Below are 25906 nucleotides of genomic sequence, written 5' to 3'. Positions count from 1 at the left end.
TGTTTCATCAGGGCTACATATCTAAACTAGCTGTTCTTTCATGCTGCGAGGGAGGGAAAGACGCTAGCAGCCCACACCAAAGGACATCTTGGCTGGCATGCTGGGCAGACTCTATCTCTCTAATGTCGGAATAATGAGGGATGCACGGCCATTACGTCATGATAACATCTCTCCGCAGCACAGATAGCGGCAGCCGCTGCCTGACCAGGGGGCATTATGATTTATAAAAGTGTGCCAGGCTGACAGTTATGGAAGGAATTCCTCCTTAAAGAAGGCACGAGGCGGAGATGGAAATTGAACAGTATCAGTATGACCGATAACGAACGACAGGACCACTGACTGCACATTAATTATCCCCAGACGCTATGGTAATGGGGGCCATTTGCTATGCAAAGCGTGGCCTGTCCCGAGCCACAATCGATATCCAGCGCTTTCTAATGCACATTCCACTCCTCCGCTTCGCTCTGTTTAGGCTGCTGTGAAACAGCTGCAGCAGGGAGTCTGGCAGCAGGACATGAATATAGGTTGAGGATGTGAGTTTATTTTGTTCAGTTAGCATATTGTTGTAAAACCTTATGTCTGAAATGGCAACTTTGTGAGATGGAAAGTAAAATTCTTAAACAAGATTTTATACAATTTTCATTTGGACTATTTCTGTTAATATAATGACATCTTATTGTTCAATCCTGGGCATTAGCCCTGTTATAGGGAGATCACATGTTCAATCCCTAGCGATGCCACAGCCAGCCGTAAATTCAAGAGAGCATAACTGGCCTCATCCTTAATGGGTGGGTAGGATGGCCGACCCATTTCCAATCACTCACTGCAATGCTAGCCAACACAGCCATCTGTTACCTGATCAACATTGGACATGTTAAACTGTCCATTGACATAAGGGCAGTTGGAAAAGATGCAGTGGATCTTTACATGACTTAGAGTAAGTATGTGCTAGCCTTTACCAACCTATCATGTAAAAGGGGGAGACATAACAATCAGGTGGAATATGAAATTACTAAATTGGGTAAAACTACAAAAAGAAATCATACAACAGTGATGATACAAACAAGTCCAATGCTTTTTAAACATGCCATACTGATTTTAAAGGCTTATGTTCCAAATTCATTAAGCTCAGCTAAACACTACAGTTCCATCCATGTATTCTATGCATATTTTGCCATAAAAAGGAAAATTACCAATCTACATCTAAAAGTCTATATGCCAGTAAAAAAGACAAGTTTGTTTTACCAGTAAAAAAAGAAATGCCAAATATTATGTAAATTAAACATGAAATATTTAAGTTACACTTTTTAGGTCCCACAAACGGGGAAGTTTCACCTCCACATTTAACCCACCCACACACTAGTGAGCACACACACACACTAGGGGGCCACGGCACACTTGCCTGGAGCAGTGGGCAGCCCTATCCATGGCACTCGGGGAGCAATTGGGGGTTAGGTATCTTGCTCAAGGATACCTCAGTCATGGACTGTCGGCGCTGGGGATCGAACCGGCGACCTTCTGGTCACAGGGCCAGTTCCCTAACCTCCAACCCATGACTGCCCATTTGTCTGTGTACCTATGAAATATGAATGAAGACAACAGTTAACCTAATGAGTAACCCTTTACATGGCCAGGGTCTGTCAGCAGGTGCACTATAACCTAAGAATAGCTCAACCAGTTTGCATTGAAGTCCCTATAGTTACTGAATAATAAACCTTAGTAAGTAATAAGCCTGGGAAACATAACGGTGGTTGTAGACAATAAACAGACAGAAAATGCATGTGTGTATTAATGGACATTTCCTCAGGCACTGTTCTGTCACCATGCGCTTATGTGAAATCCAAAAAAACAACCATAAAATTAAACAAACAGCAACAAGACATTGCTCAACAGTAAATTTCTTTGTACACTTTTAGAAGAGGTTTATGGATGTGACAGTGTTTTTATTTCTTGTACAGTATTGTTGGAAACCCAGATTGAGCTGCATGTTTTTTTGCAATATTTCAATTATTTACTTAAATTTCATTCGATAGTTGAGTGGAAACTTGCCTTATGACACTTTTTAAAAGTGTTAGAGAAAAGTCTTTAAAACCTAAACTCTGTAGGTAAATTGATGTGTATGGGAATGTTATGGGTTAAAAAGGCCTAAAGATGCTTCGTCTCCTCACAGTATATGTATTGTATGTGAATGCTAGAAGTATTCTGATTGTATTATTGATTTTTTTACTTTCATTCCACTTCCAAGCCAGCTCAGTCTCTCTCTTTCAGGCTTTCCCTCTCTCTCTCTCTCTCTCTCTCTCTTTGTCACCATCCACTCTGTCTCTCTCCTGCTGTTGTTTCCCACTGTCTGGACTTATTTTGATATAGAAGGCTATATGATGCTGGTTACCAGGTTACACTCTGCTTGAAATTTTAATCAGCGGTCTGTCTGTCTCTCACTCTCTCTCTCTCTCTCTCTCTCTCTCTCTCTCTCTCTCTCTCTCTAACACACACACACACACACACACACACATACACACACACACTCCCACATCTCTCCTATGGACCCGCTCTGAATAACAATAATATTCCCTCATCAGTAGATGTACAAATAGATCTTCAGTAGTTATTGATGGGAATCCACTATCAGTTCACATACACTAACAAAGATACAGGGTTGCCTCTACGGCAATGTGATCATTTCTAACTGTGTGTAAAAAAAGATAAAATGGCAGCTTGCCTGTCCCAATTTTCACCACATTCACCAGTGCAGAAATCAGCATCAGCACATGCAGACAAACATATGGCTCCCCATCCAACCTAGAAAGAGAAGCACGTTTGCAGTCTTCAGTTTGTGTATGTGGGTAAACTGATCCATCATCATTATCACCCTTAACAGTACTGATATCAGAGAATAATTCCATTCCAGCAAACCTAAATCATTTTTATTATAATATAATGCAGGCCAGTCTTTGACCATGTCACATTAGGGAATCACACAGAGATCTGTGCCTTCAGTACTGTGAAATGCAAAGTTTGAACACCCACAGTCGTTTTTGACGATTATCAACAAAAAATTTCTACATACTTAAATATGACATATTTCTGCAAATTGTAGTGCACCGATTCTAGTTAACCACTGATCTTGAAAAAAAATAAAACACATACGTCTAAGCATATATTATTTATTAATATATATATATATATATATATATATATATATATATATATATATATATATATATATATATATATACACTAAATGCTTTTTTTGCAGATTTCACATTTTACATTTTGTTTTCCCCCAAATTCTCAAAATTTCTTTCTTAAAGAGATTATTACCATTTTATTGGTATAATATCTAGGACTACAGTGATGCATGATGGGTCAGGCTTTCTGAGGAGAACCACAGGCTGTTAGTACTGCACCAGAGGGGGCTCCCAAGAGCAATGAATCTCCAAGCTGACCCATGAACTCTGTTCTCAGGGCAAGGCTGAGCCTTATTTTGAAGAATGACGAACATGATATAAAATACAGTTACTATGCATGACAAACAAGTGGGCTTTTGTACAGTCTGGGAGTAAAAGGGTAGGGGCTCAAGCCCCCTGGGGGTGTCTGTGCACATGCTTGACTGTAAATACGTAATTACAGTATATTATCTCTCATTTAATGATTTCTTGGTGTTCCCAAAAAACTTCCAATATTGAACAAAACGCCTTGAGATACGTTGCATCTATAGTAAGTACACTGCTTAGGTTATTATTGTATACAGTAGCAGAAAATATTAATATGCCAAGGAGTTGGCAACTCGACAGTATTTTATTGTTATTGTGATAAATTGTGTTGAAGTATCAGCCACTAATTCCAAACTTTTGAACAACAGTGTATAAAAATACCAGTGTATTAAACAATGATTTGAAGTTATAGCACATTCTATGTTGAATGCAGATTTCATTGCTGGGGTACAAATAAACCATGTTCCAAACCTGTTTCCTTCCAGTTATTGTGAATGGGAACATCTGTGAGGAGGATGTGGCCTTGTGTCATTTTGAGGCAATATTTCCTTAAATGTGCTCATACGTTTGTATGTCTAGGGCTGATGAGTTGCTGTTCAAATGCAATTAAGGTACTTATCAGATGCATAGTGCTGTTGGCTACATTTACAGCTCCTTCTGCATTGCATGTCTGTGTACAGATTCTTCAAGGTCGGAGAAGAAAGAGAGCCGGTGCCCAACACCGGGTTGTGACGGCACAGGTCACGTGACTGGGCTGTACCCTCACCATCGAAGCCTGTCTGGATGCCCTCATAAAGACAGGGTCCCTCCAGAAAGTAAGTACTCCAGACCCACACCTCTCTGCCTGCTGCCGTAGCTTGGTATAATGATACTTTTGTTCAGTCTCTGTGTAACAGTCTCTTTTGTTGTGGTCATTGGTCAGGATGTCTTTTTATGTCTTTGAAGGTTCAAGGCCTTTTCCTTGAGTGGCATGGCTAATGTTTAGCACGTCTGCATGGATTCATTACAGGAGCTTCTTTTCTCCTGTTTCTGTGTTCTTGCTTATGCATTATGTTGCATTCACATTATGAAGATAGGCAAACCTTTCGAGTCACCCTGTAAAGAATGCATGGGTCGGATTTCAAAGGAGTTCGTCAGACCACGTCATTCGTCTTTACATATTAACATCACGTGCACAGGCTCAAAAAGGTCTGGCTCGATCTTCAGGTTTAAAATGCAAAATCAGCACTACACCGATGAAGATTTGATGGCAAATGTGGAAGTGAAGACAAAACATTCACCAAGTTTTGATGAGTTTGAGTTCTTTATGCAAACTCTTTCAAATCACAGTCGTCACATTCATCTGTTTGGAGAAAGAGGTCAGAAGCACAAATGATGCAACAAAAAGCACATTTCCACCAAGTCCCCAAATCTGTCAAAGTGCTGCCTTAGCATGGATTATTTTTTTTCCACTGCTGATATAAAAACACAGAATTAGGGGTGTAATGAGTTTCACAATATGTATACATAAATAAAAAAGAAATTCTTTTTTGATCATAGATCAGCTGCCAAAACAAGACTGCAGCACGTGGTGAAAACATAATTAACACTGACAAGTAATTTGCTTAGAAGATAATTAAACACAAACAAAGTGTAAATGGGTTCAGGTGTAGTGCAGGAGAGTGTTTTTATCTTTAGAAACATCATGCAGTGTTCTGAAATCCAATAGTAGAAACAACTATATTTGTGACAAATATTTTTGTAGCATAAAATCTTACTGTACTCAGTTCACAATGTGTATTAGCTTACAACCCCATATGAAAAATATTGAGCATCAATATTTTTGTGAGCTGCCTTTATTCAGTCAGGCTTTTCTGTCTTTTAAGGCTTTTTTTTTGCTCGAGTGGCATGGCTAAGTGCATCTGCATGGAATCATTACTGCTTCTTTTCTCTTGTTTGGTTTAGGGTTGCACTGATATGAGAATTGTGGGCTGATGCTGATACCTGAGATTTTTCAAATACATATTTGCAAATGCTGATGCATAAACGTTCGCAAAATATAGAAACTGGGTCTGCGTTCACATGAATTAGAATAACAGAGAAATATAACATTTTACAGTTCATAGTTAGAAATGCTGTAAAATAAATTAAATGCTGATATTTCAGTACAGTAGTCTATTCTCACCTGAACCTTCAGTTCTTCTGCAGGTCAATAAATATCACTTTAAAACATTGGTCAAATCTAAACATCCAACATGGATAATTTTTTTCTGCCGGCATGATTCTGATACCATTGTGCATCCCTTGTTGCTGTATTCATTATTTTGCACGTTGGCTATCAACTAAAATGCCATTTTTTCAGTGTAAATACTGCAGAGCTGTAGTCTGGGACCATCATTATATGGTGTTGTGGAAGGAAGCGCAAAAATAAAATGCAAACAAACTGTTTTCTCTAATTTATCACCTCACTTCTCAATGCGTAAACATATTTATTGTTCGTATTTGATGATAATTAAGACCACATCTTATGCTTTTTTTAATAAGGCAGTTAGATTTGTTTTGCTTTATTTGCTCAATTAAATCCACTTGAATAAGCTATAATAATTGCAGCTCAGTCTAGCTTACATATCTGCAGTGAGGGCTGTAAACAGAAAGGGTGGCAATCTTCTTCTCGCTCACTGCTTTCATTCACCTTGTGCAAATCCCCCAATAAAGCATCTTTTACACGATTCATTAAACCACAGAGAGGAATCTCACGTTATGGTCGCAAATGACCCAGACGGCAATCAAACCACCTGACAGCTTTAATGACAGCCCAGAAAATTAGTTAACATAAAAGATTTGCCTATAAAGCGTCCAGATGTCAAGAGGTGTAATCTGAGCCTCCTGGGAGGCAAGAGTTCATGGGATGCTGAGGGACACCTGGAATGACCTCAGGATTAGCTCATATGCTTTACCCAGAGGTGGAACTTACGAGTGCTGTTTTCAATGGTTAGTTGATCTGCTGCTGATAACAGAAGTAGCATAACAGTGCAGAGAGGGCTTAGCATGTGTCAGAGGAAGCATGTGCTAGCCGTCATCCTTCCAGCTTGGTAATATTGAGTGATGGGGAGACCTAGCTAATGGGTGAAAATGGACAGGACTAACCTGGGAGAGAAAATTGGCTAGCCCTTCCTAAAAAAAGGAAACAAATAGAGAATGATGTCCATCTCCAAAGCTGCAGTTGCTTCAGCCTAATTGATCTATCCATGTTCTGCCCATGGTCTAACCATGGTCTCTAAAGGTTGGCACTTATGCACTACTGTGATAGATTGTAGCTTTGTTGTTGCGTAACTAGCATTGGCAGTTGTTTCCAACCCTAGTTTTGATTACCTGCAACAACATACTCCAGCTCAGTATCATAGCTTTTTAAACTCAGGGTTAAACTCAACGTCTAGTAATATAACGCTGTTGTCGGATCAAAACCTCATCTCTCAGAAATCGTAACTTTACAGGAGAAGGAAAAACTTTTGTTACTTTTAATGTAAGTCAATGGAACCAGACTTTTTTCTGAGTTATTTTGGGTCATTTCTTTTGATCCATTCATCATGAAATGTACATACAATCTAAAGGACAACAGGTATTTTCAAAAAACGTCAAAAATGGAGATACAAAGTTTTGAACTGAGAGCAGCGATAAGCACATTTAATGTTGATATATTTATTTATTTTGCAAACATTCTGTAACGCTTGGCCAGCCTTGCAACACTGACTACAAAAGAGCACATCCATGGCCGCACTGGGGGCAGGCTAGTTATCACAAAGTTTAAAGTTTGCCTTTTTTAGCATGTATAGTCTAGTTGGCACCAAACAGGCCATTTTCAGGGTATTGCAAAAAAAAAAAAGCAGAATTCAGTATTCTGAGAATGTACTCAGGCGATTCAATAAGAGAACAGAGTGAATGGCAGCCTAATTTAGCCATCATTTGCACAAGATTTCCCCTGAAACGTCTGTGTGCATGGTGAATTGTAAACAGAATGAAGACACAGCATCAATAATATATTGTCCAGTCTAAATGATAAATGTGTTATAAGGAGGCAAGGCTTCACTGTATGTGCCATGGCATGTTTGCCTTGCTCTCACACACACACACACACACACACACACGCACGCACACACGCATGCACGCACGCACACACACACACACACACACACACGCACGCACGCACACACGCACGCACACACACACACACACACACACACACACACACACACACACACACACACACAGCAGGGAGTGCAGCACTCTCTGGGCAGTTTATTGAGCACACATTGACAGGAGAAGAGGTCCTTTGCAGCTGCTCCATTGCACATAATGCATTTTTTAGCAGCAGCCTGTCGATAACTCGACATGCTCACAACAGGTCACCTTTCAATGACACTGGATGTACCACAGGGTAGGTAAAGAGCACAGAACAATTTATTAGAGGTCTGCAAGAAAGAAAGTATGTGTTTGTTTTAGTACAGGACGGAAATGTCCTGACTTTGTTGTAAGACCAAAGATAAACAGGACTAGCCTTCAACAAAATGGTCCTGACTTTTTAGAAAAGCTGTTTCTAAAAAGTTTACATAACAGAAGATAAGATTAGGGTTAGAAAATGGGTTTTGTCCCTCTGGTCAAATTATATGTGTACATTTGAGAGAGATAACCTTACTAACATATATATATATATTTGTATTATTATTATTGCTGCTCTTGCTTACATGTGACTGAAATTCAAAAGACAGCTATGGACTGCTGAATGAGGACAGGACCTTTCATTCACCAGTCATTTCATTAACTTTTTTACATTTAATGATGAACGTATCGTAATATAGCAATATTTAATGCAGATATTTTTGCCTCATAAATAGCTTTTTGTCATCAAATTACTATCACTAGCAGTAACGTGAAATTATGCTACCATGTCTGTGATTTCCCGTGTTATGTTACCATCAGTGCCACACATTTGTTTACCTTCACTGGTTTTAATACTCCTTGTGAGACTTTTACTTAACATATTCTTTACTTTGTATGTTGCAGCTTTAGATTAGTTATTACTTGATTCACAAACTAAGGCTGAAAATTATTAGAGGAGCTGCGTTGATCAGCAGTAGTGGTTAATAGTTCTTACATTAACTTTGTTTAATACTGCTTTGGGCCCTTTTACTTCATAAGCACAGCCAAGCTTGGTCCCATATTACTGAATGGTGGTACATGCGAGCAACACAATAGTACATGAATGGCATGTTAGTACAGAATTCAGATGTTGTGAGGTGGTTATAGGTGTTTTGTGGCCTAGACTGAATCTAGACTGATGTGTTTTATAATATCGATTTTATTACAGATTAGGATTTTATCCTCTTTAGTACATTTTAGAAATGAATTGAGCTATTGGTCTTGCAAACAAAGTATATCAGAATCTAATAGATTGCATTATATGTTGAAGTAACAAAGTCTGTATATAGTCTGTATATGCTGACTCTGCTAACCATAAGCCTGCACTCTTAAAAATAAAGGTGCCGAAAAGGATTTGTTTGCTTAAAACCATAAAACAGAATCCAGACCTTGGATCTGCTTTCCAGTCCTGGATTTTGTCATCACTGGTAGGTATGACACCAGGTCACAGGTCAGCAACATATGGCTCTGGAACCACCTTTGGCTCTTTTACTGCCCCCTTGAGGCTCCACAGCAGAATTAGATTTTTAGACAAAAATAAATTAAGCAGTAAAATAACCCTTTGAGGTAATACAGCCAAGAAGTCAAATGTTGTTATAGATTTGACAAGAAATCTTTCTACTTTTGTGGAAAAGTATCCTGCCAGAGATGCAGACAAAGCAGCTACAACTGAGCTAAAGCTTAAAGCAGAGCAAATTAAGTCTGTAGTTACTGTATACTAAGGCATTAGCACATACTGAGACATATTTAGAGCCAAGATGTTAAATCATTACGCCAATAAAATGGACATAAAATGTTGAGGCTGCCAAGGTTGTTTGACTTTTGTTGAAAAAATAGCTCTAACATTTGAGTCGCCAACTCCTGCACTAGGTGACCACTCAGTTACATCAGTGATTCAGTTAACTACCAGTGAGTACAAAATGCAGGACCAGAAACTGGACTTAAAGTCCAGATTTGAAGACCTCTGCCATAGAAGAACCATTCTGATTTCCTCAAAAACCCTTTCAGAGAATGATTCTTTGGTGAACCATTTTTGAAAAGAAAAGTGTGAGTATGAAGAAGCTTTTTGAAGTTTAAAGAACCTCCACATCATGAATAGAGTCACGACATAACTGTTAAATTGGTAAATTATTCACTATGTGAAGGTTTTTTTGAATCTTAAAAGGTTCTTCACACTCACAAATCTTTGTATCAAACGTGGTTCTTTAGGGTAGCCAGAGGGTTCTTCCATGTCATTACTTAAAGAACCCTTTGTGGCACATTTTTTTTAAGAGTGTAAACATACCTCAAGCATACAGGTCAAAGCATCACAATAGATACTTCTTGCCACATTCATTAAAACACACTCTGATGTATTTTATACACTGGGATCTGGTACATCTCAGGGTGATCGGCCTGGTCCAATTAAGTCCAGTGTAGAGTAATTAAAATGTCAGCGAGTGGAGAGGATGAGGGTAAGGGTTTAAGGAGGTGATGATGAAGACGTGAAGAGAAAGAGCGTACGTCAGCCTCCCCTCCCACACACACCCCTCCACACACTCCATGCCCCTTCCTTCTGTCCTCTCTCCACTTCCGAAAGATCATTAACCTAATTGGTGCCAGTGGGGATCTCAGGCCGACGTGGACAGTTTTTATGGCGAGAGTTATTGAAGACGAAGGCTTGTTAAAGACTGAGGCCAGTAACAGTGCTTCAGACATGAGGGAGACACTTTTTTGCTGTCGCTTCGTGATTCCCTCGATTTCTGATCTGATGTGTCCTTAGTGCTGAAAGTTATTGAAAGGAAAGTCCAGACACAGTCATCCTAATAAGACGCAAAAATAGTAATGTCTTACTCAAGCCGGCTAGTTATAATAAGTTCCTGAAGCTGAAAGTCTATGCTAAGATTAGCTGACAGCTGGGGACGGAGAGTATAATCAGAACTGGACCACTTCTTGTAAGTGTCGCTTTATATTGGTCATCATTGCTCACAGTGGTATGTTGAGTTAAGGGGCATAGTATGGCTGTGGCTGAACTGTCCAAGTAACCATAAGTCTAGTGTTAAAGTCAATGCAAAAGGCATGTTTTCTAAGTCAATTACTAAAACTTGGTAACGTTAATTAAAATGTACCTTCTCGTTGTGCTGTCAGCTTGGCAAATAGAGCCTGATAGTGACACCAATGTATGTACATTTTTACCATATACAGTTGAAAATATGATGAAATCTTTGAAAATATATGCTTGGTTAGCTATTGTTCATTTAACTTAAGTCTTTTCATTGGTTTAAAAAAAAAACTCTGACTGCACTATGAACTCTAAATTACTCACTCACTCATCATCTAAGCTCAAATTAAGATAATCTGTTCACATGATATTAGTTCATGAACTCAAAAGTCATTCTACAGGGTATATTTTGGTTTGTCCATCTGAATTTACAGGACCAAATTGTAAGGCAAATTATTCAGTAACTGCATGTAATAAATGCAGATTTTTATTTTATTATTTTAATTTTTATTTTATTAAATGTATTAAATTTATTTACATTTAATTTTAGTTTAGTTTTTTTTTCTTCTTGTAAAAGCCCCCCTCAAATGAAAAGAAAATGTGTTTTATGATCACACATATAGCTATATGCTTACAATTTACTGCTGAAAGCCAAAAATCTTAGACGCTAAAAAAAAAAATCATTTTTACAGAGTTTATGACTGAAGAGATGCCATCTGTTTATAGTTTGTAGCCCAGATTTGTGGAAAAATGGGTCGACTTTCAGTAGGAAAAAAAAACTGTGAGTTCACCTTATTATAAGGGTTTAAAACTACATTACCCATTTACGTGACTGGAAATAAGACATTTACAACTCTCATATGACACCCATCTTCTGAATGTAGCTTATGAAATATGAAAGTTATAAAGAATATAACGAAGGGCATTTTGGAACCACAGATGGTTCCAAGGAGTTTAAGGACTACATTATTGAAAAAGGTGACACATACATGTCCAGTTGATGGATCAGAAAATATTTAGTTCCATCACACCCAAAAATTTAGAACTGGCTCTTGTATGTGTTAAGAAAACAGGTCAAGCTGTTGTCTTTTTTGATGGTTTCATGCATTTAAATGGGATCTTTAAGTTGAATCACCATATTAATTTAGTCTGTTGCTATTAGCAGCTGGAGAGACAAGATTTTATTGGCTTCTGGCTTCATCTGTTTGCATATACACTCTCAGAAATAAAGGTAGTAAACTGTCACTGATGCTGTACCCATCTTGTCACTGGGTTGGTTCCCTAAAGGGTACATCTCAGTACCTTTAGTCAGGAGACATAACTGTACCATAATCCATTGAAATCATATTTTGTTTTGACGTAAGTTGTTTTGACTCCACACTCCCTGTTTCATCTCCAGGCTTTTTATTTTATTGTTCTGTTTTAAAACATTAGGTTATGAAAATATCCAAATACGTACTTTTCACCTCGGATAAACTTTTTGTGGATACACAGATGAACCTTAAAACCACTGCTGTACCTTTAAGAGAACATTTGCATTGTTTGTACCTTGATGAACAAAAAAATCTATCTTTTTTTGGGTGTGTGCTTATGTTCTGTGTTTCAGTAAATTGCCAAGCCTGGTCACTGCTTGACCACTAAAGTGACTGTTTAGTAAGATACCCTCTAGTAAGATACATTGATCCAAAGTTAAATCAGTGAAATCAGCACTAGTAGAAAAAGTCAGTGAGTTCAGTTGGAAATGAGAAAGCAAATTAAGTTTAATTAAGTGTAGCTACTTTTAGTAAATTACATTGAATCAACAAAATTGCCATTGCGAAATTAAACAAGACTAAATATTTTGTGACAAATTATTGCCTCAGCAGAACATGTTATGAATGCACATACAGCTGCCTACTTAAAGCATTAAGCAACATTAGGTGATGATAGCACTAATATTGGTATTGACAAGCACCTATTAGTAAGAAATAAGTTCATGAATGAATTAAATGAAAAAAATAGGAGCTGATTTACAGAAACCAACAAAACCCCTAAGAATACTGAGACGCTCTACTTTCTCTACTAGGTCAAAGCCATTAAACCTGAGGTTATCAGTTAAAAAATCAGTTCAAAAAGAAGACATCATAAACACACTTGATATGTTTTCTGTAGCATAATGGTTGAATATGTTTTACACTTTTAAATCAATACAACTGACAGGTTTTAACTTTGAGGTTAGCTGTGTACTCGATTAAGCATTGAAATAATCAGTAGATTACTTTGTTACTACTATAATCAACAGTGACAGCTTTAATTGTTTCCACTCACCTCCTGAACATTCACTGATTTCCACTGTCTTGTAAATGGCAGGCTAAATGTGCATGTTCTCTATGGCCTTGCATGCAGCTTGGTTTCTCTACTTGAACGCACTGATAATGATGAAGGCATTCACATGAACTCAGATGACTAACTCAACTGCCTCCCTAACTCTCCCTGTCTTCCACTCCTTCTCTTTTCTGCTGTCAAGTTCTTGCAATGCATGAAAATGTTCTTAAGTGTCCTACACCTGGCTGCACTGGACGCGGCCATGTCAATAGCAACAGGAACTCTCACCGGAGGTAAGTGCTTTCAGTCTGGCCAGCCGTTATGAACTCCCAGCTCTGTTCTTCTGCTTACTGCATGCTGGACATCCTCGTTCTTTCATTCTTACTTTACTTTTTTGTTCTCTGCATTTGATTATTTTTGCAACTACATTATTTATTCCAGCTGCCACTTTATTTATTTACTACTTTACTTATTTTGCTTTATTTATTTTTGTTTTGCAGAGTCATCATCTTTGCTGGTCACCACTTTTTTTTTGTTTATATCTATGAATAACATCTTATTATGAAACTTGTGTATGAAAATGCGTCTGTTCCTATAAGTCTGATTTCAGAATTCTGTGCAGATGACTTTAAATGCTCAGTCACACTTAAGCACCTTACAATTCCCTTCAATAACATAACTATTTACACGTAATTGCATAATTACATAGTTAATTAAATTGTTAGTTACTTTATGAATAGCATTTATATTCACTTTACATACAGTTTCACGACTTCTGACCCTTTTATTTGAATTATGTTAAAGATATGTTATATTAATAATTATTTTAAGTGAAATCATAAGAAAATATCTCTTCTGTTATCTACAAGCATAAATGTAATTTATTTGAAGTTTAGAATCTCCACTTGTCTTTTAATTACACTAATTATACTTACATTTGTTTTATGTTATGTATGCCAAAAAATGACAAAAACATAATCAAAATACATATAATACTAGTACTATTAGTGTCCCTAAAACATTATTATTAATATGTAATTATACTATAATTGCATAATGAATTGCACAGTTATTTATGCATCTAACTGCACTCATCTTTTGTATAACTATGTTCAGTTTGTTTTGATGCACCAAATATTACAAAAACAGAGTAAAAATGCTTAGAATACACACAATCAATCCCAGGACTGTCTTCAGTTGTAGCAAATATTAGCGTTCAATGTTCAATAATACATAAAAAAGCGTGAAAGAAGGTTCCTGCTAATCTCACCCTATAGAAGTCTCAAGGCTGATGGGTTCTGATCTCGCAGTCTTTCACCTTAATGCCCATAATTCTATTCTGGGTTGAGGTGCAGTGGAGGTGTGAGTGCAGCCAGCTGGCATGGGACGGCAGGCGTAGCAGCAGCCATTAGCACCTCGGTGACACCCAAGCAGGAGAGCCAGCCCGCTGCAGCCTCGCCCTCAGACCCAGCACCACCTGCGCATCGCACACAGAAACACACACACATGCACATGCAAATGCACACGCTCAACTCTCACCTGTGCACTCACAAGACTGAAAGTGTGTATACTCAGAGCCCATAGCAAATTGGCAGCTTCTCTCGTGTCATTCACACCTGCTCAGACCAACCTGCAGACCTAGGCGCTCCTTACATCGCACGCCAAAGAGTGAAAATACTGAGCTTGATTTAATCTTGCGGGATTGTCACAGGTGGTGCACAATTTTATAAATGAGCCTGATTTCACATCACCTAGAAGGTCGGAAAGCTACTTGAATGTTGAATGTCTCCTTTTAGAAGCAGCAATTTAAAATGCAGGAGACCAGAAATTAGTCTTCCATCAAGACTTCGACTGAGACGCAGTAAATCTGGAGCTCCTGCATTGAATGGGTTCCCCTTATGATTGTACTGTTTACTAATAGACTCTCCAGTGTATGCAGAGTAAAATCACACTCTTTCTTTTTTATTGTGTTCATGCAGCCTCTCGGGGTGCCCAATAGCAGCCGCTGAGAAGCTGGCCAAAGCCCATGAGAAACACCAAGCTTGCAATGGAACCAAGTCCAACCAGGCATCGGACCGAGTGCTGAGGTAATGACCGGCTTATCACAGACACTTTACTTTCATTTTCACCATAAACAGGGGTTTCTGCAGAAACTCTCTAACTATGCTAACTGCATTTGCCAGCAATTGTCCAGTACAGCAGGAAGCACTCTTGTATCTGGAAAGATTTCTTTATTTCTTTATTACATTATGTCACATTATGTTTGCACATGATTTATGGCTTTGAATAAACACAGAATGGTTTCACTCCTAGAATTCTATAGCTACAGTTATTCTCATTTTGCTATACTTTTTCTTTATATTACGTTATTATTACTATGTCAATATGTAATTTACATAAATAATTACTAAGTTTGTTATTTAATTAATTACATATAATTTAATATACATATAAAAGCACTGTCCAGTGGTGTATTGTACAAGATAGGCCTGCTGCAATATTATATAATTGCCTGATTAAAATGAGTTATGATAAGTTAACCACAATTATTTTTTACTTTTACATCATAACAAACAGAAGACGAAATATGTACATTTTTATAAGTTTGGCTGAGGCAAATTCATGTAAATAATAAAAAGCAAAAATTGCATTTATTGAGCCATGTGCCCTACCTATTGACTTTGTGCTGTAACACCTTTAGAGGGCAGCAGTGAGTAATGTCTGTTTATTTGAGCTTGAGTTGTGTCTGTTGGGAATTACTGTTAACAGATAGGAAGCTACAAATCTACGTAGCCAATTTGGCTTGTACTTAAAAAAAAATACAATGAAACCATTAATCACAATTACAGTCATATGCAAAATTGGGCACGCCTGGTCAATCTACACGATTTGTTGTTTTTCTGAGTAAAAATAAGTTAGTAAAAAAAAGGATTATTTTATCTTAACACACTTCCACAGATTTTAGCACAAAATTATGGTTTATTATCTGAATTTAACATATTTGGCAAAAGAAACTAAGAAACTTAAATGTGGCCTGTGCAAAGGTTATGGCACATTTTAGATTTTATGTTTTATGTTACAAGATGTTACACTCAGAAAATGAATAAAAATTGTGCAGTCAAATTTGCAGACAAATGCCATATTTAAGCCATATTAAGTTCAGCCTGCAGAAGATTTGTGCGACTTTTCACTCAGAAAATATGGCTGTCATATATATATATATATATATATATATATATATATATATATATATATATATATATATATATATATATATATATATATATATAGCATATGGCAGTATTCATATGACAATTATCAGTCAACATTTCATGATGGTGACAGGCCTAGTACATGAAATGTATTTCACACTGCACTCATGAAATCCTCTTGGCATGATAAAGCCCATGTTGATCTCATGGCTGTTGATGTTGTAGGCCCATGTGCTTTGTGAAGCAGCTGGAGATCCCGCAGTATGGTTATAAAAACAATGTCCCAACCACAACCCCACGCTCCAACCTGGCCAAGGAGCTGGAGAAGTACTCCAAGACCAGCTTTGACTACAATGGCTATGACAACCAGAATGTGTACGGCAAACGTGCCATCGCGCCCAAGGTCCAGGGCCGAGACACATCACCCAAGGGATATGACGGTAAAAAGAAAAACCCACTTCACCTCTCTGTTCACCATGACCTGTGCTTGGCCTCTCATCTATCCTATTTCATTTGAGCATCATGTAATTGTAGAGGGACACATTCATTAGTGTGTGAGCATTAATTTTCTGCAAAAGGTAAAAGCTGGTCATTTATAATCTGAGCAATAAAAACGCATCATGAATGGCTGGATAAATTCAGTGACACCACAACTGCACTGTTTTGTGAATGCTCCTGATGTCTTCCCCAAGCTTTGACCAGAGGAATGGAAATGTATGGAAATTATATAGCAGCAGATGCATAATGAATGGCTGGGTAGAGGCGAGTCAAGGTCTAGTCTTTGGGCCGCAGCTAATTACAATTCTATGTGAATAGCAGTCAGCTCTCTAGCTGCACTTTAATGACTGAGAGAGGAGGGGGATATGTAGAGAGACAGAGAGAGAGAGAGAGAGAGAGAGAGAGGGAGAGAGAGTGAGCGAGAGAGAGAGGGAGATGGCAGCAGGGCTCTCAGTGGGAGATGCCACTTTGATGCCCGGCTGGTGGCTGGGGCTCATTGTCCCTTTAGTCAGACGGAAAAGAGAGCAGCTTTCTCACCTTAAGCTCAAGGATGCAGCTCGCAACCCCCACCGCTTCTATTCTACCTTGCATTAATCAGCCAGTCGGAGAAATCATTGTGTGTTGGCATTAAGAGTGATCAGTGAACAGATAAAATGTTTATCCCTCATTATTGGACTCTCTGCATGCTACAAAACAAAAAGTATGTGCAAATAAGCAGATTATGATTGTGAAGGCTTTGTATTGGCTGTTTTTAATCCAGATGTGTTTATTCACGTGTAGCCTTTTTAAAGTAATAGTCAAATTTACACATTTTTTCTTTTATCTGAAATGTAGCATGGACAAAATTTACGCTTCAAGGGAAGAAACAGTAGTAATAGTCACCTTAAAGCCTCAAAGGAACATTCCAGCCTAAAACTAGCATTTAACATTCATGATTTGTCCTGTAAGATTCTGTAGCACAGCATTTCATCCCTCAGCCTCATCGGTTAATAGAATTTTATATCCTTTTTGTATCCTCATCCATCAATTTTCTACCACTACAATACTCAGCATGCATTAGGCAAATACATCATCGAACCACCAGGAAAACCCCAGTGTAACATTAGCTATCCAGCATTCTTCCGCATTACAAAAAGGTAGGGAAAAATATTTCAAACAGCTCTGGACTACTCACCCAAAAGCCCTTCAAAAACTCCTCCCACCTTCAAGACACATCATCTGAAGGGTCATCCTAGTTTTTAAATGAGAAAACTCCCTCTAGAGGCTACTTTGGCACAGCTGTATCTTGCGATTAGGCATGTTTACAACAGATGTCATAATGGTTGCATTTTCATATATACATATTGCATATTGCACTGCCACTATGGTTATAATTCAGTAAGTATTGTATATTGTACTGCCACTTTGCACAACTATTAACATAAGTTATTGTTTACAGTGTTTAGTCACTCAGTTCATTCACAGGTCTAGACATGCACCATCGCATTGTCACCTGCATAATATTTATGCATAATATTTATTACTTATTTTTGTACTGTACAATATATTTTATTATATATCTTTACTTCTTCTATTTATGCATCTGTACAATAGCGTACAGCAATACGCTTGCTCATGTTTTGCTCTTTACTGTATATTGTGCTGCTGTCATATTAATATAGAACAATATTTCATACAGAAAGTTTACTTCAGATTACTTAATATCTTGGTGCAGTTTGAGGGACGCATGTACTGATTTAATTGATAGTGATTAGTGGTTTAAGCTTCCATTATTTGTTGTCTAGATTAGCCTTGTAGAAGCAAGCTTCAGGCATCACTCAATTCTTGGATGATTGATTGTTATGCAAATCTGATTTTCACCAAACTATTGCTTTGATTCTTTCAGCACTATATGTCCCTTGGCCTAGATGTTGACTACTGGCCCTATTTATATCTTTTTAGCCATATACACATTGTTGTAACCAAACCAAATGTCCAAAATGGCTATTTTTAAAAACATTCTCACCCTTAATGTATTTTTATGGTGTAAAAATAAATGCAGAGGTTTTGATATGACACTCAGAATATGTTAAAAGCTGTGCGTGTATATGTGTGTGCATCTCCTCAGCTAAGCGTTACTGTAAGAACTCCAGCTCAGCGAGCAGCACAACTAGTAGCTATGCCCCCAGCAGCAGCAGCAGCAGCCTGAGCTGTGGAGGAGGAGGTGCAGGAGCAGGAGGAGGAGGAGAGGGAGGAAGCAGTGCCAGCAGCACCTGCAGCAAGAGCAGCTTCGACTACACACACGACATGGAGGCCGCACACATGGCCGCCACGGCCATCCTCAACCTGTCCACTCGCTGCAGGGAGATGCCTCAGAGCCTCACCGGCAAACCACAGGAGCTTTGCACACGGGTACACTATGAGTGTGTGTTTGTTTGTGTGTGTGTGTGTGTGTGTGTGTGTGTGTGTGTGTGTGTGTGCGCGTGTGTATATACACTACCATTCAGAAGTTTGGAATCACAACAGTGTTTTGGTGTAGATACATGTACACAGTGATTCTAATAGGATGCTAGTATTCTGCAATTTCATTAGTTGACACTACGATTGCCAGGCCAGAGGTCCCAGAGGGCATAACTGGCCCCCTGGACAGATAGAGTGCCCCATTTATCCTCCAGTGATATGGAGCCTGATGTGATTTTGTGACAAAAATACATGTCTGAGAACAAGTTCTTAAACTTTTAATGTTGGATTGTGACAAAATACTCCTCAAAGAAGGGTACACCCTCTAAAACCTGCATCCAGTTCCTGTAGTCTGTGCTCTTTTAACACCCATTATACCATTGATAACACAAGCAAAATGAGCTCACTAATCAAACAATTTTTTGCGCTGATGAAATAGCTTTATTGTTCCCTAATGCTACTATAATGTTACTGTTCACTGCATGTGACATGCTTTCTGCACATGTGACTCACATGCAGTTGCATGCAGTTTTCTGGGGAATTTTTCACCAACACTAATTTCTGTTACATGTATTGGCTAATAAATGGCTTGTTCACTTAACAATGTCAACAAGGGCACCCTCCCCCAACAAATATTGGTGGTTGGTTAGTGTAGTGGTTAACACCTTTGCCTTCTACGCTGTAGACTGGGGTTCAATCCCCGACCAGGGCAAGCACCCTACACTATACCAATAAGGGTCCTTGGGCAAGACTCCTAACACCACCTTGGCCTACCTGTGTAAAATGATCAAATTGTAAGTGGCTCTGGATAAGAGCGTCAGCAAAATGCCATAAATGTAAATATTGGATTTGTCTAGACATTTCACATTTGGTTCGCTTGCACCCAAATAAGTTACTGTTCCTATCAAATAATTAGCTTCAATTTCTAAGGGTTGTCCCCAGTCATTCTCATGACAAGATAATATTGGGCCCTTGTGAGACCACCCCTTCCCCTTCACTCAAAACAGGCAGTTAGTTTTCTCCTCCATGCATGTTGAGCAGTGCAAACATAGTGCATTAGTAGCAGTTTGAAAGATGCAGTGACTAGATTCTCATGTCTCGGATAAAGCACATGCTAGTCCTCATCCTCCCAGCTTGATAGCATTGTGTGATTAGGGGAGACCTAGTGAGCAGAATTGGCAATTACTAAACAGGGGAGAAACTTAGGTAAGAATAAAAAAAATGAAATGAAAGAAAATATGATTAAATTAGTATCCAGAATCACTCATAGTGCAAAAGCAGTGATTATTGCAGCAGACACAGTACTGTGCAAAGGTTTCAGGCCCAATAAATTAATATTTAAAAAAGCAATTTATCTGGTCAGTGAGCATTTGTTTGCTCAGAACAAAACCGCCACAGATATTAGAAAAAATACAAATCGTCTTTGTTTCCTTAACCATTTCCAAACCTCTCCTGAAGGAAGCCCAGTTATTTATCATCCAATCACTAGTTTGGCTACTTAGTATTGAAAACGAGAATGTCTTGTTAATTTATACTTTGTTTGTTTGTATCTATTCTAATGTTTTGTGGTTTTACCGGAAGAAACATTTACTGCTGAGATAAGTCACCTGGTTAAGTGCCTGAAAATTTTGCACAAAACTGTAGGTTGACAGAAACATTTTTTAAAAGTAATTACAAAAATTAGTTATCATTTAATAACTGTTTGTTTAATAAACACTTGAACTATCTAAATTTGGTATTTGGTATTGTGCTTTAAAAACAGTAAAACGACAAGTGCTTACAACCTTTTAAATTGTAGTGTATGTATCTGTGCATGTATGTTCTCCTGGTTCTGTGTTTCAAAAATGTCCCAACGAATCTCAAAACTCAGCAGATATCAGATATGCCCTTAGAACTAGTAGGTCCACACAGTATTGGCTGTGTCTGTGGTTGAGTTTGTGTGCTTTATCTATCTGCCTGTCTATTACGATATGCCAACCAGCAGATCAGAGGCTCAGGCTGTATTACAATGCAATTACATCCATTACTGCACGCAGTTAGTGAGCATCGTAGCCATTGTGCACATCCTAATAGGTCATTTTACCCATGGGTGAGTTAAAGAGGCATCTGTGTAATGTGGCCTTCATGTAGTTTGCTCTGTGTGTGTGTGTGTGTGTGTGTGTGTGTGTGTGTGTGTGTGTGTGTGTGTGTGTGTGTGTGTGTGTGTGTGTGTGTGCAAGATGTTTTACAAGTGAAATTACCTTACAAAAGAATTGTCATCGGTTTGGATGTTATCAAGTAAAAATGAGCTGTGCTTAACTATAATGTCCCTAAAGCCATAAAGTTGAGTTTCATAAAAAAATGAAGAGTTGTTATGCCTTAAAAGCAGACATTAGAGTTAAGCACAGCTCATTTCAACTTCATAACACCATATCTTGCCATTCTAGTTTGATTTGAAAACAGCAAGGCACTTCTCAAACCTCAAAACAGAAGTTTAGTCTGGTATACACTTCAGCCATGACTGCCATGACAACTCCTTATGACCCTTCTGTTACTCTAGCGTTCACCAACAAGTGGTGCTAAGTGCAGGCAGTGTGGGGTCTTTAGCCACACAGAGGCTTATTGCATTAAAAAGATGCCGTGTCTGCACTTTGGCATTCTACTTGGCAGGAGTGTCTCCCTTACTGTGGCTTGATTAGTTATCTACATGGGTAGGGAGGGCACCTCTACATGAGCACTAATGAGTACTTATTTGTAGAAAAGATCACATCAATAAACACAAGGGGTTTAACTGCATCTGAAGATGATGATTCAATTGGATCATTTTTAAAATAATTTATAATTAGTCAGAGTAACATTCAATTCATTCTGTCATCATATTTTCGTCAAAATAACCATACAAAACATTAAGAACTTAATGTATTACTTTTATTTCTGATACCATACAAATAGTTCATTCCTAATTCTGAATCGGGCTAAAATAACTCAGATGAATTTAATTGATTTGTTTTGAGTGAATGATGTAAGTTCATGATTCCCTGAATCTTTTCCTTAAATCATATCATATTGAATCAAGGTGAAATTTGAGATTTTATGATGCAGCGAATTGTTTCCTATCTAATCAAATTTAATTAAAATATACAATTTCATGATGGATTAAACTGTTTCCTTAAGAATCAGATTGAATAGTGGAATTTTAGATTCCACTAGGCATTGAATAAATCCCTAAAGAATCAGAATTTAATTGATTTGTGGTGGAATTTGAGAGGTGATGATGCATCAAAAGGATTCCTAAAGAATCGCAATCAAAGCAAATCATCTTGACATTTGAGACACTATGACACATTGTACCATTTCCTAAAGAATCAATTTGACTGATGGTGAAACTTTATTGTGGTGAAATTTCAGATATGATGACGATCAGATCAGATCTGATCGATCAGAATTGAACCAAATGGTGATGAAATCTGAAATGTTTTCTGAAATGACACAAATCACTTCATAAAAATTGATTCATGGTGAAATATGAGATTTCATGTTGTACTGAATCATATTCCAAAGAATCACAATTGAATCAAATCAAGGTGCATTTTGAGATTTCATGTTTCACTGAATCATTTTCTAAAGAATCAGAATTAATTTGTGGTGAAATTTGATGTCATGATACATTGAACTGCTTCCTACACTCAAAGCAAAAGGGTTCTACAGTATAGTAGTGAAAAAGGGTTCTTTGACTACTAATAACAATGGAACACTTTCTGGCACTATATATAACCATTTGAAATATTTCTTTAAAGAACAATATAAAAGTGGTTTTACATAATAAAGAAGAATCATTTGACCATCCAAAGAACCATTTATGCAAATGGTTCTTTCAGTGTTCCTGGTTCTACGAAGGACTATTGCTTTTACTAAAGAACCCTTGAAGAGCCATGTTTAAGTATTAAAAATCTCAACAAAACTAAATTGTAATGAAGTTGGAGACTTCGTAATGTATTTACTAGTTTCCTAAAGAACTTCACCTGAAATGAATGCACACACATGCACATATACATACTCATCTGGCTTTGACACTAATGGTCAGGTGTGCTAGGGAAAGATGGAAAGGAAAAGGGTGGGAAGTGAGGATGATGGCATATGGTGGGTGAACGGAAGCGCCCCGAGCTAGAGAGGGCTTCCTCTCTCTCCTTCTTTTTCTGTCTCCCTCTTCCATCCATCTCCTGTCAGTGTACGGAGCAGAGAGGAGGATGAGAAGCAGCTGGCCTGCGGCAAAACCCATCTCCTCCTGCCACTGACTGAGAGACAGCATGGTGGCTTCTTTCCATTTCTGCCAGCTGTGCCTGCACCGAGACTTCAGCACTCTACAGCAGCTTCCCACCCATTATTTCACATAGAAAATACCAGCGTCAAATGGGGGCTGAATTAGGGCTGTTTGTCAGCAATATAGCTGAGGCATAAATAGACTGAGAGAGTTATGATCATTTATAGATTTATTATTGCCGACATTACATTCATTAACATTAAGAATTACAGATGTATTGTGCTTATGTAAGAATAGATAGAATACAACCCCAATTCCAATGAAGTTGGGACGTTGTGTAAAACATAAATAAATCCAGAATACGATGATTCGCAAATCCTTTTCAACCTATATTCAATTGAATACACTACAAACACAAGATAATTAATGTTCAAACAGATAAACTTTATTGTTTTTTGCAAATATTCACTCATTTTGAATTTGATGCCTGCAACACGTTCCAAAGAAGTTGGGACAGGGACAACAAAACACTGGGAAAGTTGAGGAATGCTCAAAAAACACCTGTTTGCAACATTCCACAGGTGAACAGGTTAATTGGGAACAGGTGAGTGTCATGATTAGGTATAAAGGGAGCATCCCTGAAAGGTTCAGTCGTTCACAAGCAAGGATGGGGAGCGACGTTCATCACTTTCAACAACTGCATGAGCAAAAAGTCCAACAGTTTAAGAACAATGTTTCTCAAAGTGTAATTGCAAGGAATTTAGGGATTTCATCATCTACAGTCCATAATATCATCAAAAGATTCAGAGAATCTCTGCAAGTAAGCGGCAAGGCAGAAAACCAACACTGAATGCCCGTGACCTTCGATCCCTCAGGCGGCACTGCATTAAAAACCAACATCATTCTGTAAAGGATATTACCACATGGGCTCAGGAACACTTCAGACACAGTCGCTCCATCTACAAGTGCAAGTTAAAACTCTACCATGCAAAGCGAAAGCCATATATCAACAACACCCAAAAACGCCGCTGGCTTCTCTGGGCCCGAGCTCATCTGAGATGGACTGACGCAAAGTGGAAAAGTGTCCTGTGGTCTGATGAGTCCACATTTCAAACTGTTTTTGGAAATCCGGGCCAAAGAGGAAAAGGACTGTCTGGATTGTTATCAGTGCAAATTTCAAAAGCCAGCATCTCTGATGGGATGGGGGTGTGTTAGTGCCCATGGCATGGGTAACCTGCACATCTGTGAAGCATTAATGCTGAAAGGTACATACAGGTTTTGGAGCAACATATGCTGCCATCCAAGCAACGTCTTTTTCAGGGATGTCCCTGCTTATTTCAGCAAGACAATGCCAAGCCACATTCTGCACGTGTTACAACAGCGTGGCTTCGTAGTAAAAGAGTGGAGGTACTAGACTGGCCTGCCTGCAGTCCAGACCTGTCTCCCATTGAAAATGTGTGGCACATTATGAAGCACAAAATACGACAATGGAGACCCCGGACTGTTGAGTAACTGAAGTTGTACATCAAGCAAGAATGGGAAAGAATTCCACCTACAAAGCTTCAACAATTAGTGTCCTCAGTTCCCAAACGCTTATTGAGTGTTGTTAAAAGGAAAGGTGATGTAACACAGTGGTAAACATGCCCCTGTCCCAACTTCTTTGGAATGTGTTGCAGGCATCAAATTCAAAATGAGTGAATATTTGCAAAAAACAACAAAGTTCATCTGTTTGAACATTAAATATCTTGTCTCTGTAGGGTATTCAATTGAATATAGGTTGAAAAGGATTTGCAAATCATCGTATTCTGTTTTTATTTATGTTTTATACAACGTCCCAACGTCATTGGAATTGGGGTTGTATAAAGATACTCTCTTTTCCTTCTCTCTCTCTCTCTCTCTCTCCTCTATTTGCCTCATTTTTATCAGTTTATCTGTTTCCTTCTCTATCAATAATTTTTTTGCTTGTCTCTTTTCTCTGTTTCTCTCTCCTCTCTCTTTATCTTTCTCTTTTGCTTTCTATTGTGTTCTTTCGCTATTTTCTCTTGTCCCTTTCCCCTCTTCTTTCTTTCTTTCTTTCTTTCTTTCTTTCTTTCTGTTTCTACTCTATTTCTGTCCCTCTTTCTAATCTCTAATTGGATTGATTTGGGGATGAGTGAGAACAGTAGGATGTGGCTGTATGGGGTGACCTCTAGCTTCTTCTGTCTAGTTCTCCTGTGGTTGGTTCCCAGGGTGATGGAGGTCAGGGTCAGGCCAAGCCAGGTGCAATGTGGGATCGGAGGAGGACCTTGGCCTACCTGTTAATGATCTGATGACTCTGTTCTGAATACAGCACCTGCATACTCATATTCACTGATGCTATACGATCTAAACGATAAACTAACAGTTTGTTCTAATCAGTGGTGCATAATGATAATGGAATGATATCAGTTTTTGAGGACAGATGTCTAGATTGAATTCTTTCAAACCTGTGTTTGATTGCATATTGAATGTACTCCAGAAGAGTAGAATGTTTAGGTCACTCTGGGTTACTGTGCTAAAATATTACTGCAATAATCAATATTGC

General features: G+C 38.3%; 1 protein-coding gene across 12 annotated transcripts in view; it reads left to right on the top strand.

The window, feature by feature from the left end:
• The window catches only part of myt1lb (myelin transcription factor 1-like, b), a 131922-nt gene that overhangs the window by 82124 nt on the left and 23892 nt on the right, over positions 1 to 25906 (top strand). For all 12 annotated transcript variants that reach the window (XM_017690797.2, XM_037542123.1, XM_017690802.2 and 9 more), the window contains 5 exons: positions 4175 to 4309; positions 13157 to 13247; positions 14934 to 15041; positions 16392 to 16606; positions 18772 to 19055. In XM_017690797.2, the coding sequence (XP_017546286.1) occupies positions 4175 to 4309; positions 13157 to 13247; positions 14934 to 15041; positions 16392 to 16606; positions 18772 to 19055 (833 nt within the window). The remainder of the gene's footprint in view (positions 1 to 4174; positions 4310 to 13156; positions 13248 to 14933; positions 15042 to 16391; positions 16607 to 18771; positions 19056 to 25906) is intronic.

The sequence above is a fragment of the Pygocentrus nattereri genome, chromosome 10 (genome assembly GCF_015220715.1).
Source record: "Pygocentrus nattereri isolate fPygNat1 chromosome 10, fPygNat1.pri, whole genome shotgun sequence".
NCBI lineage: Eukaryota > Metazoa > Chordata > Actinopteri > Characiformes > Serrasalmidae > Pygocentrus > Pygocentrus nattereri.
Note: the sequence above shows the minus strand (reverse complement) of the source record. Positions and strands in the feature narration are given on the sequence as shown.